This window comes from Coptis chinensis, unplaced genomic scaffold, assembly GCF_015680905.1.
Source record: "Coptis chinensis isolate HL-2020 unplaced genomic scaffold, ASM1568090v1 utg984_pilon_pilon, whole genome shotgun sequence".
Classification (NCBI taxonomy): domain Eukaryota; kingdom Viridiplantae; phylum Streptophyta; class Magnoliopsida; order Ranunculales; family Ranunculaceae; genus Coptis; species Coptis chinensis.
Window position 1 is genome coordinate 9,071 of NW_028238197.1, and position 15,732 is coordinate 24,802.

The following is a 15,732-nucleotide window of genomic DNA, read 5'->3' on the forward strand; positions in this document are numbered from 1 at the left end:
TCCTGTTGATTTGGAAATTGCATGGAGGAAACCCCCACCGTTCGAGGGGAGATTGTTGGAGTTATCCCTCACATGAGAGAGAAAACAGAGCTGGAGAGAACGGGCTTAATTCGGGCGTTGAAATGCCAGAAGGCGCCTGCGCTTATGGGCGACGACTTCGGCCTTCGGGGTTCTAGTAGACTAGGCTAACCCGCGCCATAGAGGGGCGACCCGCCTTTCGATCTCAAGATATTGAGCGTCGCGCCAAAGAAGAGGGGCCAAGGCCAGTCTAATTTTTCGTGGGCTTTGCTACAAGAGACGCGAAATTTGGTTTTTGGAGATAAAACCAAAATCAAGGTTTTGGAAAACCTAACCTAACAAGTCGGAAAGGATTGGAATCCGCACTAAAACAAAGAGAGAGAACCTTTACGAGATACAACCCTCAGTAAAGAGATAAGAGTTCTAGTAAGGTGAGAGACTGAAAGGAGAGATTGTAATCTTCCTTCCCACTTTATTAAGAACTGACTCTTGTGGAAGTAGGCATCATTGGCCGAACCACGGTAAATCTTTGTGTTGTGGTTTGCTTTTACTGCTTTACATTATTATTTGTTGTTAATAGTTGTTTAGCGAGTTGGGCATGTTAGTATAGGTTGTAGTTGATATTTAGATTTTGTCCGGAGTTGAATTGAGTTCATATACAAGTTATCTGTGTAGTGGGAGAATCGATTGGTATTGATATAATCCCCAACACACTGGTTACTGGTACACAGTTGCAATGTTATTTTAGTCAATCCTTCAATGGAATCATATCGTCAAATTCCAATCAGTGATGGGAAAAATCAAGGCAAATATCAATGGCTTAACACTAAACTCTAAGAGACTAAGACTAAGACTAAGACACTAAAATCAAGGGGTCGATGCTGATCGAAACCCCATCGTTGGAAAGAATTAATTTTCATTTATTGTTTATACAGTGGTCAGGGGTTCGCGAGAAGTTCCCATAGAGTCAGATGCAGAGAGAAAGATGTATGGATAAAATTGGGAAGAAATTCCCTTTTTTTTCGTATATATGTCGTGTTCTTTTGTGTTAGTTACCAATAAAGTCCTTCATTGCCCTTCATTTTCATTGCAAGCCTTCAAATGTTATTGACTTAGAGAAAACAAATGAAAAGAGGATGAAGAAAGGCATACTGTGGGCAGATATTGCAAGCAACACGAAGTCCAATAGCCACTCTCCTAGCACACACTTGAGCAAGGAAATCTCCATAACTTGATATAGATGATTATCTACATCAAAAACACAATTAGAATAGTTTTTTAGCTTTGATAGAAATAACATATAGATTTACTCGAGATTGGGTCCTGTTTTGTTTCACACTGTAGGCCATATATTAGACACGTTGTCCTTTTCTCCTTAACAAAATCTGCTATATATTTTGGAGTCAGTTCAAACTTTCATATCACGATATATAGTTCTGAGGTTTTAATATTGCCAAACTTCCCTTTGCCAAAATGATGGTCCACCTCATTTGGATTGGTTCAGGTCCAGAGCCACGTGAATGCCTTCCATGTCGCAAAGCCATTCGACTCAAGCCAGTGCAACACACAAAGTCGTGGACTGAGGTGCTCTTCCGAACCCGAATAGGGGTTGTATATTAATGAACTTAAAACTTAACTATATTTGGTTGGTTTAGCCACTTCCATAGGGCCAAGAACCAAAATTACAAAAATAGAATTTTCCGAACTGATCTTAATATTTTAGTTACTATTGTAGTCCACGTTTTGTTTCTTTTATGCAAACTTTTTCAGCATAGAATCTTATAATGGGTGATGACGCCGATGAGGTGTTGGTTCTATATCGTTGTTTGTAGAATCTACTTATCTGATCCTGCTTGAAATTGGCATGTGAACGATCTTCATTTATTGAGTAAAATTTCCTGGTAAGCTAATTGTTATTCCAAATCATCTCTCAAAATCTCTCTGAAAATAATGAGTATTCCAGGGTGACTGTGTCTCATGAGTATTCCCCTAGAATAGAAGCATGTGGTCATTTGGTGATACTTTTAAGAGGCTCTGTCACATTAGATTATCTCCATTAATAAAACTATTATATGCATTTTACATGGGAGCTAATAGAAGCAGCTGGACATACTATTAGGTAGAAATCATAACCTTCACATAAAAAGTAGTTTTTCTGTTTACCCAAAGGCATCATGTTCTCTTTTTTATTTTCTTTTTGTATAATTTCTGCCGCCTCAAAGACATACTATTAGGTGTTTACTGTATTTACTGGATTCATCTTATTGACATCTTGGTTTACTACTACAGATGATATTCCCATGGATGTTTGATGAGAGTCACGCCTTGAAACATTTTAAAGATGCTGCTCATTTGTTGGCTGAGAAGGAGGATTGGCCTCCGCTATATGACATTTCTTCGTTGAACAGTAACAGGGTATGTTCCTTTGCAAATCATTATATTTAATAACAACATAAGAAGAAAATCTGAAATATACCCCTGATGAATAAGCACAATTAACGCATTTTCAAATATAATAAGAAGAATATAATAATTAAGCACAATTCTTCTGAAATATAATAAGAAGAAAATCTGGGCCAGAAAATGAATATCCAATCGATTTGCAGCTGTTTTGTCAACTCATCATTATTGACACAAGTCCACTTCCCAGCACTCATCACAACCTTTCAAGAGCTGAGGTCAGATTGAGATTATGTTGTCGTTTCTATCTGGTTGCAGCCACTAGAAAGCCATTTGTTGAGGTCAGATTGAGATTATGTTGTCGTTTCTATCTGGTTGCAGCCACTAGAAAGCCATTTGTTGAATGGTTCCTGTCTGATCGAATAGCTTCATTCTTTTTATCCTTGACAAGAATCTTATAAAACTAATGATCACTAAACATTTGGCTTTGTGAACCCTTATCTTTTTCTTTTTCAGAAACAGAATATATAACATGGGAAAAAATTATATGCAGGTAGTCCCACTCATCAAAACTCTTACATTCAACATAATTTGCTCTCTTTTGTTTGGGTTGGAGCATGGAACAAGAAGAGAGAAATTGGTGGAGTGGTTTGAAGAGATGGTAGAGGCCAGAGGGCCTGTTATCAGTCCCAGTGAATTTACCTTTCACCACCTTCAATCGCAGCATTCGGGCAAGCTCAAGGATTCAAAACATGATCATGGACATCATAAGTGAAAAGAAATTGGCTGTAGAGGAACAAGTGGTTTCTCCAGACCAAAAAGACCTTATCACTAACTTACTTAGCATGCATAGAGAAGACAATTCAGCATTGCGATGCACTACCTGGTCACCCGGTTCACATGGAAGTTATGCTTGAAGGTGGAAACATTGTAGAATCATTCGATTCATGTAAACATCCGAACTGAAATCAACGTTGTGGTTAAAAAAAGCACTAGCTGTGTTCAAAGTTCTTCAACCGAACATTTGATCTGTAAATTCCTTGCGGTGATTTCTAGCCAGGTTCTGGAGCATATGGCTGAAGAAAATGGATCTGTAAACTTTATGCTGATCTACGTAGTACTTAAGACGCAAATACTAAATATTAAAGCAATCTACAGTGTTTAGTTATTAGTACTCTACAGCGAGTTATTTATACCAAGCATAATCTGGCATAATTATTGAAGCTTTATTTCAAAGTTTGCCCTCCGAGGACGAGCTGCAAAATATAGTAGACCCACTATTGACTGACTGCTAGCCGAATTACAATTGCAGAGGTAGATAAATAGCTAGGACGGTTAAATGTAGGTTGCAAAAAAAAGTTGGTAATTTAACAAAGTTTCCCGAACTGGAGCGTTAGTGGTTCAACATCCTATTATGGCTGAAATACTGTTTTGGTACTCTCTTATTAGTCTCTTCTCCTTGGCTTTAGGCAGAGCTATTATAGTAGGCTACAAAGCAAAACATAGTGATAGTGCTGCTGGAAATGCAAAAGAAAAGCACAAAAAAGCTTCTTGCGCTACCAGTTAACAAAATAAAGAGGAGACGAGTCAACTTACGTTACCCTTCATGTTAGTTCAAAGAAACAAAGAAAAATACAACCAGTCCCATTAACTACAACGCTGTAAAACTTTGGGAATCAGAAAACTAAAGTATAAAGGACCTTTAGCATAGCTGTTGGGGTAATTTTGAACATCATTACAGAAATTTGGTTTTCATTTGATACAATTCCACTTCGTTCCTTCAGTCTTGATCAATGACTAGAACAAAATCTGCGCTCCATATGCAGATATGCTCACTCTGCTTCATTGTTTAGCCACATCACCTAAGCACAAAAACTTAATGTGTATCATATTAAGTCTCCGATTCGGGCTGATGTGGCTGAAAAAGTGCAGCTTTAGTCTTTTCGAGAAGGCTACCATCTTCAGTTCTGAACTATCAATAACGTACAGAACAAGAAAAGGACACGAGGAAATCCATTACTTCAGTGTAACCACCAGATTTTAGTACAGGCAGTTGTTGTCCATTGGGCACCTTTTACATCTTTGTACAACTAACACTACACTACATGACTACAATAACATTGCATCACTGCCTATGACTAGAAACAAATATGCACAAGAAACAATAAGGAGATGAAGACTTTCAACAATTTTGCACCCTCCTGTAGTCTGGAGGCAGAGACGGGCACCTCTCATTCATATGGGGATATGGCTTCATGGTGTTATATCCAAGCAGTTCCATCCGATACTTCCCTCGGATTTGACAAACTGCCCTAGATATGCAAGGATTTCAACAATACAAAGGATTGCTCCCAGTGACCCACGTCAGCCCCTTTTTTTTTCTCTGAGACTGACACATCAGATTTTTCTTAAAAAAAGTAAATCTACGCCTTTTTTTTTTGCATATTTCAATTGTTCGTAACCCAAAATAGATAAAAACTCCATTCTTAAATCTTATCTCCATTCTTAAACAAAAGAAATCTTCAAAAAGTGAGAGCTAAGTAGTAAAACTTCTCTCTTCCTCTTATCTCCATTCTTAAACAAAAAAAAACCTTAAACACGACGTCTGATAGTCCAGAGTTACCAAAAGATCTTGCTTCTAACGGGTTTTGGAGTGCTTCCTGGAAAAATAATCGGACCCCAATATGGTCTTTGAGAGTCCGACCTTAAGAATGAAAACCTAGCGAAGAATTAAGAGGATAAAGTTCGGGAGAAGCCACCCACTCTCGGTGAGATGACTCTCGAAGATTTCGGGTTAGGGGTCTTCCTACGATAAAGCCGCCGCGCACTTTTGTTTAGCAAATCACAAATGCTTTTTCAGCAAAACTGGGAAAAACAGATAAATAGATAATGATGGAGAAGGAAAGAGTATGCGTGACAGGAGGTGGAGGGTATCCATTGAGCAAAGAAATTGCGCAATTATTAGAGTGGTGGCAAATTGCACCGGGACAACTGCCAATTATTACTAGAAACTCCAGTGCAAGTTTATACATGAACAAAAACTTATTAATAAATAATACTCTGACCAAACACTTGCAAAGATGAAATCACATTTTTTCTTCATGCTTTACAACTTCAATTTGATACACGTAAATAGTAGATAAATAATAGTTCAATTAATAATAAAAAAATCGTTCTAATTCGTTGATTCTTCTTCCATCACAACTTAACGTTTTGAACTAAAAGTTCTTAAAGCCTTTCATAAAATACATACATATTTAGAAAATTTATTCAACCATATTGATAAATAATAGTAGTTTATTGATTCTTCTTCCATCACAACTTAACGTTTTGAACTAAAAGTTCTTAATGAATTTCATAAAATACATACATATTTAAAAAAATTATTCAACCATATATTCATCTATCAAGGTAGCAGGCCCGACCATAGGTCGGGCTTAATGGCTAGTATAAATTAATTTTTAAGTATCAAAATATAAATCTTGTTAAAATGATTCAGGTTTTCGGATATTCGGGTCGGATTCTAGTCACAAACATATAAACCATATCCGTTAAAATGGATTCGAATATGGTCGGATTCGGGTCGCATCCCGTACCATTTCCAGCCCTAATCACAAATAAGTACACAAGGATATCTCGAAGACAAATGCCTAGATGAATCCTGAATGTCATGTTTTTCGCCTTGTTGAAATTTTAAGAATCTTCGCAACTAATTGTTTATTATATTGTAACACATAATTTACCTGTCTAACAGATTCAGTTTTATAAGACATATAATCCTTCATCAAGGAAGTACTTGTATAAAAAACTTCAGTTTTCATGGAAACAGTTTCATTAACTATATTGCCTATATATAGTTCATCTTATCCCCCAATTCATCCTTCAGTCTGCAGTATATATTGTAGGCAAGTAGGCAACCATAAGATACCTTTAGTGTAAACTTATCTGGGCTACCAAAGGGAAGACAGAGAAAAAGAGATGGCATCTAAGCCTGGACCTCTAACAGAATGGCCTTGGAGGTTTATGGGGAACAATAAGGTTCTCTATTTTGCACACTCTTGTACATGCAAAGACACATATACGTACTTGTCGAAAATGATACAAGAAAACTATTCATAAATACACTTTGTCACTTTATTTTAGTAGTCGATTTTGGATATTTGTTAACATCTCACAACTAGTTATTTAGGTAATCTTATTATTTAGCTAATATTGTTTTGTATCGTTATTTTGTCGTCATGAGGTTAGTACCTTGTTTTGGTGCCATTTCTTGGACATGCTGCGGAAACTCTCTACCGAACTGAACCCCAACACAGGGATTATGGTCTTCTCTACCCATTTCTTGTACTTCTCTCCAGGCTTATTCATAATCAGCTATGGATTACACTCTCACGTCTTCAAAATGCAAGAAGCAAACACAGGATTCAATCCAAAAGCTTGGAGTTTGAACAGGTTGATAGAGAGAGGAATTGGTGAGTTAAGATACATATTTACCTATTTCTAAGGCATGAAAATGCCCCATTTAAGAGGTGAAACTTGGGCGGGCCGGGTTGGAATAGAACAGTACTAGATATTAAACATAGTTAATTACCGTTGTTACAAACTTACAATATTGTTTTTGAGACTTTGATCTTACTTTAAATCTTGAATTTGATGGTTTCAAGGGATGATCAAGCTATCATGCACTGTATGTTATTCTACGCCGGCCTTTTAGTGATCCCTGCTGCGAGGTACTTGACACTATGGAATACAAAGGGAGCAATTATTATGATTCTACTACAAATTGGTCCAGTCGAGTTCATATACTATTGGGCTCACCGTGCCCTTCACCATCACTTCCTCTATACCCGTTACCATTCACATCACCATTCTTCATTTGTCACTGAGCCCATAACTGGTAAGTTAGCTACAATGATCATCTTGATATACAAGTTTAAGCCAATATGTACGTTTCGAAATTGCCTGTGATATATGATGTTGTTTGGTAAATGCAGCTGCGGTGCACCCCTTTGCAGAGCACATACTGTATGCTTCTATCTTTGCCTTGCCAGTGTTGGTTCCACTGTATGCAGGGACAGCTTCGGTTGTGGCGGTAGCTGCTTATATTACATGGGTTGATGTCATGAATAATCTCGGGCATTGCAATTTTGAATTTATTCCTACATGGGCATTTAAAATCATCCCATGCCTCAAGTATCTCATGTACACTCCCACGTAAGTAAATCCCACTGTGTGCCTTATGTGACTCTCGGCTTTAGTCTAATTGGACGCAAGTACTGATAGATTTCGATTTATTTCTAATCAGCTATCATTCGCTCCATCATTCTCAAATCCACACAAACTTCAGTCTCTTCATGCCAATATATGATTACATGTACGGAACAATGGACAAGACGACGGATGACTTGTATGAGGTTTCAATCATTGGAAGAGAAGAGAAAATAGATGTTGTTCATCTAACTCATCCTACTAGTCTTCATTCAATCTACCAACTACGTCTTGGTTTTGCCTACTTGGCTTCTCAACCATATACATCAAAATGGTATCTATGGTTGATGTGGCCTGTAACGACTTTCCTGATGTTGGTGGTCTGGATTTTCAATTACACGTTTACGGTGGAAAAAATTAAATTAGACAAACTCAACATGCAAGTGTGGGCTATCCCAAGATATAGTTTTCATGTAAGCTGTCATATTTCTTCCAACCAGCATATGACTGTGATTGTGATTAGTATTTTAAACTTAATGGTTCTTGATTTGTGTGTGGACGTACATAGTACGTGTTAGAATCTCAGAAAAAGCATATCAATAGCTTGATTGAGAAAGCTATACAGGACGCTGCATTGAAAGGAACAAAAGTCCTAACTCTTGGCCTACTAAATCAGGTTAGTTCTTTAGTAGCATCTTAAACCAGATACGCATTCTTTTTGTAAGTTATTATGCGTCAGTTAATTGCCTTATATTTCTTTCAACAGGGGGAGGACCTGAACAAAAATGGCGAAATATATTTGCAAAATAATGAAAAACTGAAAATAAGTGTGGTGGATGGATGTACACTGGCTGCAGCAGTGATACTCAATATTATTCCTGAAGAAGCCACACAAGTTTTCATGGCAGGACATATTACCAAAACATGTTATGTACTAGCTTTAGCACTGTGCAGAAGAGGATGTCAGGTTGGTGCACTTATTACTCTCCCCCTCTTCTTTCAATGAATAAATTCTCACAATATTTTGTCGTCTTGGTTATATCTTATATATGAATCCATGGAACCTTCTCAATTGGAACAGATCATTGTGCCACTCCCCGATGAACTCAAAAGGCTAAAGTCGAAAATTCCTTTAGAGTTCCACGACTGTGTGATTCGTGCAAGCAGTGCCAACAGATATAAATGCAAGGTACTAGATTTTCTTGAAATGTTTTAGCACAAAATGCAGAATAATAGATGGAATTTTCTCTAGGCAATTTAACCAGTTTTGGTTCGCAGAAGAGGAAGGGGAAATTAATATGTGTTACGTTGTTGTCGAAGATACAATAATAGAAAATAGTATTTGCCTATATGTAACAAGGGACTTATTTTGTTATGCCAGGTATGGCTGGTTGACAATGCCTTGAATGGAAGGGAGCAAAGAAGGGCACCTAAAGGAACACTATTCATCCCGTTTTCCATGTTTCCTCCCCAAGAAACAAGAACCGATTGCTTTTATTACTCAACTCCATCCATGATAATTCCAAATAATCTTGAAAATATGCACTCGTGTGAGGTAACATTATGCTCAGATGCTCTGCCAGTTATTGGTCATTGTTTGCCCAAAACTAATAACTGATGTCTTGTGTAACAGAATTGGTTACCCAGGCGTGTGATGAGTGCATGGCGTGTAGCTGGCATTGTGCACGCACTTGAAGGCTGGGAAGGGCACGAATGCGGGGATATGGTGCGTGACATAAATAAAGTGTGGCTTTCTGCTCTGAGTCATGGTTTCCTGCCTCTCTGAACCAAACTAAACCTTCGACGTGACTAATTCTTACTCACTGTCTGTTATGCGTGTAAATCTTAATAATACTTACCCATTGTCACGGATACTGCTCAAGACAAACTGTTAGGGAGAAAGAATGACAAGAAGCAAACAATTTGTTGTTATGAGCCTCTTAATACTTAACTCGACTTCTCAGTTGAGTCTCAGAGTTAATATATGTCACTATGGCCCATTAATGCGCGAGCCAAGTTAAGATTTCTAGATTTTGAACAGCAAGTCATGGTGTCCTGTTAACTCATCTAACTTTTTTTCCCCTGCAGAGGAACATAATTGTTACTTCCAGTCATCCTTACATTACTAGCAGCCACTCTTTTGTATGAAGAATCAAAGAAAAATCATTTAAAGCTCTTACAACCCCAAACAGAATCTACATATAGCACATCATGAAAACCTCCCCTCACATTTTAGTTCTTCCTTGTATGTTGAGGGAAACCATATTAACTAAATACAATGACCTAGACGGATAGACCCAATACAATGTTGTATTTCCCAATAACCTGTACAAATGAATTATCTCCTCTTGGCTAATTGATAAGTTGTCTTCAGAAAACGGTTTGCAACACTATCATTTCTATGGCACAAAACCCTCAAAATAGTATTAGGATCAGCTCTGTTCCACCTCCCAGTTGTTGGAGGCATTGGTACCTTTTGCCCTACACCTACAACCCCCATCCCACTTGCTTCACAAGCTAATATGCTGAAGTCTTCTATTAGTTGATCAGTAGATTGGCCCATTAGTCCTATTATCGCTTCCACTATTTCAGCCTCCTTCTCAACAACCTGTTCAGCTACCAAGCCCTCTCCTGCAGTGCAGAATACTATCTTGAGGCTCCTGAAGTCGTCATCAATCATTACATAATCTGACTTTGTGAACGTTCTGTTGTATCCTCCAGCAAGTAATACCATAAGAAAAGCTTCAAAAGTGGCTTTCATCACTTCTTTCACTGCTAAAGGTTGAGCTCGATCCGTAAGGATTGCAGCTAGGAGTGTCAAATTTTGTTTAAGGATGCGCAGTGCAGGTTTTATACGAGAGTTGGGAATATGACCAACATAGAGACCATCGTAGAATACAGAGTTTGAGTCAAGGAATATAAGACGATAGGCGGCTACCTCAGAGACATGTTGCAAAGCAGCTTGAATGGAGGAACGTGCAAGGTCGAAGAATGATGGGGAGGGTGTAAGGTGTCGACGCCTTTTGGGATTTCGATTTAGGGGGGAAGGCGTTTGACGGGGGGCAAGGGAGATCATTTTGTCAAGTGTGTGGATTTGGGAGAGGACATACTGGAGGGTGTTGAGACGGACATATAGACGCTGTGTTCCACGGCTTGTTGATGGACGAGGGTGGATGCCATCTAATGACTCGTGTTTAGGGGAATCTCTTTCGCCAATATTACAAGGGCTTGCTTTCTTCCATAGCTTTAGGAGCTTTGAGTCTCGGTTGCATCTTGTTAGAGAGGGTAGTGTTGGCATATAACTTTGCTTTGATCCTAATAAAAAGAGAAAAAACATAGACATAAAAGACATTGTCAGTGGTGATATGACAACAAATCAGAATAAAGTTTTACAACAGAAGGGTTTTTCAACCTCCTAGTAGACGTAGTACGCCCACCACCTTCAAGCTACTGAACAAAGAGTTCTTGAGTTTTTTCTTGTTTTTGTGCTGCATAAAAATTAATCCTATGAATCCTCACCCTCTAAGTCTTGCTAGCTAGCGTGTGACAATTTTCATTTACGGTATTTTTGTGAAGTGTACGCAGGGAGTTATGGTGATGTGATTTTAGTCCATCCAGTGATCCAGTTGATAAATTCACTATGACAGACGATATTCTAGTTCAAAGTTCAAACTATTAAAGTACAGCCAACCCACTTTGTAAATACAATTTCACCACAATGCAGAGTGAAGATGCTGTATTTATTTACTAATAAAAGGAGAACATATAAACTAAGTTGAACTAACTCAAGTATATAAAATTCAAATAGGGAAGTCTTACCACACGAAGCAACGAAGGTAGAATACTCTTGGAATATATGTTCTAAACCATCAGCAAGATCTTGAATTAAAATATCAGAAACTGTAATGGGAATGTCAAAGAAGTCCTCCACAGTTTCTTTGGCGAGGTTCATAATATGCACAGCTGATTGAGCGTATGGCTCCATTTTGGACCTCGGGTTCCAATTCTGAAAGCAAGTTAACAACAGTCATATTTCCTATGTTTCTTGAATTGGAATATAATCAATGGGATATGATAATTATTTAAATTACACAAATTTTTGTTTGAGAAACTTGCAGTGTGCATTGAGGAGACTTGCCTCAAATCAATATACATCACGATAAGTCTGTTAGTTTTAACATCTAGAAGCTAGTAACAAACTCAGCCAAAAAATCAAATAAATCAAAGGATACAGTACCCTCCAAATATGTTGAAACCAAAATCAGTCTAAATACACCAAAGTTATCAGAATATCCGTAAGGTTTAACTTACCTCAGTTTCTTTAGCTTTATTGAGACACTCTCTTCCTTTAAACAACCTCTCACGAATCCATTTTCTTAAGAGGGACGAGATAAGAGAGTCGACTTCATAGGGCACCATCTCCCTGACCACAGCTTTGCCACCATCTTCGCAATCATTTGTATCTTCAACTACCATTTGAACCAAAAGCTTCTCCATTTTTCCTGCTCTTTGTAAGACCCTAACCATCTCATTTGTCAGTGTAGACATCCCAGCTAAGTACCGTTTCAGTACAGTTCCATAGCAGCTGTGCAGGGTCATGGCAGCAACTGCAGCTGCAATCGGGTGCCATTTCTTGAGTATGGGACTAAATTTCTCTTTTTCTGTCATGGCCAACTCCTCTGTTTCTTTAGCTAATTTTACGAGAGCTGCACCTGTATCTTCTTGAGCATGAGCCTTGTCATTCTTGGCCCCATTCTCCAACATCTTTTAATCGTATATCATTTAGCACACATGAGTTAGCCTAAAATAAAAGGTAACTTAATGAAGTGGGAAACAATGTAAGGAATGATAAACACACCTTTGTGAATGCAATCTTCAAGGATGACCTTATATAGTAATCCACCCTATTCCCCGTGGCATTCTTCACCCCAACCCCTTTCTCTTGTAGTATGCCAAGTTTCGACACATCTTCCTCCAATATCTTTGTTGCTGACAATGCCATAGACAGAAAGTTCTCCATTACACCAACAGCTCCCTTTTGAAAACTTTCATGGTAATCAATCAATCTTTTCTCTGACCAACTTTGCATAGAGCTCAAAGCTGAAGACAATATCTTGAAATATATGGCTTCTCGATCAGCTCTCTTTGCATCGTTTGACACTTCAGACAGCATAGCAATTGAAGCACATAAAAGGTCTGGTTCTGTTTGTGCGGTTTGGACGTACTGTTGGAATAGAATCCAAGTGAAACATACATTATGAATCAACTTATCGATTCCTAATGTAGACCATGTTTTCTTCATGAGTTCCAGTAGCTCGTCGACCTCATCAAGGACTACTGTCTCATCTCTAATGTCAAATATCGAATGAAGTAGAGCGAGGTAGATATGAATGTTGAAAGAATAACCATTCGCCCAGTGACACGCATCAGAAGCAGATCCATTATTGCTGCGCCATGCTAATGAGACAACACAGTTGCATAACATTCGCATTGTCTCAGAGTTCTTGTTAGTATCAATTGACTTAATATCACTCCCTCTTACGATATCTCGAAGTTGCATTGCAAAAGAGTTCGATTTGTCTAGTGGGATAGAAGGATGGAGGATAAGACCTGCTTCAAGAATTTTGAGCTGTCTCTTTTGCCATATATGATACTCAGGTAGATAATTAAACTCAGACGGTTTAAGATGTCGAAGAAGCTCAAGTGGTAAGATGATAGTCTCTGCTCTTCTTCCCATCTGCCCAAAACAAGATAGGTGCCCTATTATACGAGCAAATTTTTATTTTTATAGTTGTTTATCCTAGATACATTATCTACCTATATATATGGCTATGTTACCACTATATATAAGAACACGCTGTTGCCCTCACATATTACGGAGCCACATTTCTGTCCAGACACCACACGTACCAATGTACCATGTAGAACCTAAGCCCAAATGTAGCTCCAATAAGATGAAAGGGGTCTGATTAACTGTCTGCGTTCTCTCCAATTATATCGTAGTGCTAAATAACCAAACCACCAAACCGCCAATTGACAGTCTAAGGGGAAGATCATCAGGATATTGTACCCTGAATTGGTCAATTTGTGGTATGGGCAATTTCCCAAATAATTGTCAATAATTTTTTTTTTGTTCTGTATGCCAAGTGTAAATTAAATGAACATAAAATGAGTACCTGACCAACAAGTGTCCTCATAAGAGTTTTCCTCAACCTATTATCACTTTGTTCCGAAACTCTCATCTGTTGCCTCATTATCTCAGCCGAAGTCATTGGCCTTTTCAACCTCATTCCACCTGGTGTCTGTGCATTCCCACCACCACCACCACCACCACCATGACTCGTACTCGCATATGATATCGGCGAAGAAGAGCCCGAAGTATTCGAACCGGGTGACCATTTTGAAAACGACAGTTTCCTTGCAGTTTTCAAACCAAGTATTTTCTTCAACCTACTTGTTCCCATTAACCCTTGCCTTCCACCATTGTTGTTGTTATTATTATTATTATTATTATGAGCTGTGCCGTCCCCGTTATCCTGCGTCGAGGGGTAGTACGTTAACGCGTTACGACCACCGAAACCAGGAGAAGATCTGCATGCAGTGAAGAAAATCTCGTAGGCAGTTTCGCGTAAATCATCACGGTCAAGACCATCGAGTTTACCAAAGGGGTGTTCGAGGTCGGTTGAAAAAGAATCCATTGATGATCTTGATGATGTACCAAGAGATTCTCGACGGGATTGGGTAGGCATGCACGATAATAATATGGTGGTTAAGGACTTATGGTTATTGGTTGAAGACGAGAGAGAGATCTGGTTCGAGAGGTGATGGTGGGTCCAACGGCATTGTTTGAGGTTTGGAGGGAGGGTGAGTAAGATGGAGGGAGAAGAGACAGACAGATAGAGAAATGAGGTTGGTTCTGTTTTTAGTTTTGACAGCGTTGTTTTGCCAAGCGAGGGAAACTCGGAGAATACGAGATTTGGTGGGGACACCTCACTTTAACTAAACTGTTGGTTTTCATAATCTTACCCCACCCGGTAGCTGATGTGGATGAAATATCGTTGATGGCAAATACCATTTTTCTAGACCGTCGTCAGGTAAAGTAGGGGTGAATGGGTGATAAAAGGGCCGGCCGGTCTAGCTCGCCCTTAAAACCATAAAAGCCCTCACGACAGCTGGGTCAGTCCGCTCCTATTTTGTATTGAGGGCCGGGTCAAATAAGGTCAAACATGAAAACTCAAGTCTTTAACCCGCCCCTCGACCCTCATTTTTGAGGGGCAAATGAGGGCCGGGTTAAGCCCGATTTAATTATATTTTACTAGTTTAATTTTTTTTTTGTGATTTTTTATTTATTTTTATCATACTTTAATTATGTATATCAATTTTAATATACAAAGTTAATTCTTATACCTTTAGAAAACAGACAAAAACAAAAAATATATAGAAATGGTAGAATATGTGATATTCTTAAAACATCTACATTTTTCATACTTAACTATGTTGTTAGGTTGGATTTGTTTTTATGTATGACTTATATACATATCATTAAATCAATTACAAAAACTGTATATGTTATGTTATGTTATAATCTATCCCTTATTGAAAACTAATTAAGTGATTTTTTTTATACAACTTAAATAATTACAATATAATACATAAATATAATGTAAAATAACAAAAAAACATATGAGAACTTAATAAGGGTCGGACTCATGTTTCAGAACTTAAACCCTAGCCCGCCCCTTATAAGCATGAGGGCTGGGCCAGGCCGGGCCGTCCCTCAAATCTACGAGGGTCAACTTTTGAGAGCTTGATCATGCAATTTTGAGGGGCAGGTTGACGGCCTGAGGGCCAAATTATCAATAGTAGAGTCAATAGATCGATTTGGATCGAGTTCTAAAAAACCTGAAATCGAACCGAACTGATATTATTATATTCATCCGAAACGAAACCAAATTGATCCAAACCGAAAATTATAAAATCAATTAAATTTTAAATTTAATAAATTAATTTCAACCACACGATTGATAAATATATACAAAATTAACCATAAATATTATTAAAATGACATTTTATCGATTCGGTGGAGGGCAAACCTGTAATAAAACC

At 38.2% G+C, this 15,732-nt stretch overlaps 2 protein-coding genes and 1 long non-coding RNA gene across 3 annotated transcripts; 2 read left to right on the forward strand and 1 right to left on the reverse strand.

Annotated features, from left to right (window-relative positions):
• The first annotated feature begins 1,614 nt into the window (after positions 1-1,614).
• LOC147472589 (uncharacterized) lies at positions 1,615-3,586 on the forward strand. The gene is made up of 2 exons (XR_015210767.1): positions 1,615-2,437; positions 2,976-3,586. It is a non-coding gene; the product is annotated as an uncharacterized LOC147472589 (long non-coding RNA).
• A 3,097-nt stretch (positions 3,587-6,683) lies between these two features.
• Positions 6,684-10,342, forward strand: LOC147472590 (very-long-chain aldehyde decarbonylase GL1-4-like). The gene is made up of 9 exons (XM_086588493.1): positions 6,684-6,890; positions 7,083-7,315; positions 7,413-7,632; positions 7,724-8,099; positions 8,195-8,302; positions 8,393-8,593; positions 8,708-8,815; positions 9,008-9,181; positions 9,260-10,342. Exons 2-9 carry the CDS (start codon positions 7,099-7,101, stop codon positions 9,410-9,412), a joined length of 1,557 nt encoding a protein of 518 aa, XP_086444619.1. The 5' UTR covers positions 6,684-6,890; positions 7,083-7,098; the 3' UTR covers positions 9,413-10,342.
• LOC147472591 (protein unc-13 homolog) lies at positions 9,808-14,532 on the reverse strand. The gene is made up of 5 exons (XM_086588492.1): positions 13,803-14,532; positions 12,485-13,363; positions 11,938-12,390; positions 11,446-11,632; positions 9,808-10,941 (listed from the first exon to the last, which is right to left on the reverse strand). Exons 1-5 carry the CDS (start codon positions 14,373-14,375, stop codon positions 9,965-9,967), a joined length of 3,069 nt encoding a protein of 1,022 aa, XP_086444618.1. The 5' UTR covers positions 14,376-14,532; the 3' UTR covers positions 9,808-9,964.
• Between the last annotated feature and the right edge of the window lie 1,200 nt (positions 14,533-15,732).

What these genes read in the sequence shown, in the direction of transcription:
- LOC147472590 (XM_086588493.1), top strand. Translation starts at nt 7,099, where the DNA reads ATGCACTGTATGTTATTCTACGCCGGCCTTTTAGTGATCCCTGCTGCG. An exon ending in TATCTCATGTACACTCCCAC is followed by an intron (nt 7,633 to 7,723) that starts GTAAGTAAATCC and finishes ATTTCTAATCAG; the next exon opens with CTATCATTCGCTCCATCATT. An exon ending in AAAATATGCACTCGTGTGAG is followed by an intron (nt 9,182 to 9,259) that starts GTAACATTATGC and finishes CTTGTGTAACAG; the next exon opens with AATTGGTTACCCAGGCGTGT.
- LOC147472591 (XM_086588492.1), bottom strand. Translation starts at nt 14,375, where the DNA reads ATGCCTACCCAATCCCGTCGAGAATCTCTTGGTACATCATCAAGATCA. An exon ending in TGAGGACACTTGTTGGTCAG is followed by an intron (nt 13,364 to 13,802) that starts GTACTCATTTTA and finishes TGTTTTGGGCAG; the next exon opens with ATGGGAAGAAGAGCAGAGAC. An exon ending in ATAAAGCTAAAGAAACTGAG is followed by an intron (nt 11,633 to 11,937) that starts GTAAGTTAAACC and finishes ACTTGCTTTCAG; the next exon opens with AATTGGAACCCGAGGTCCAA.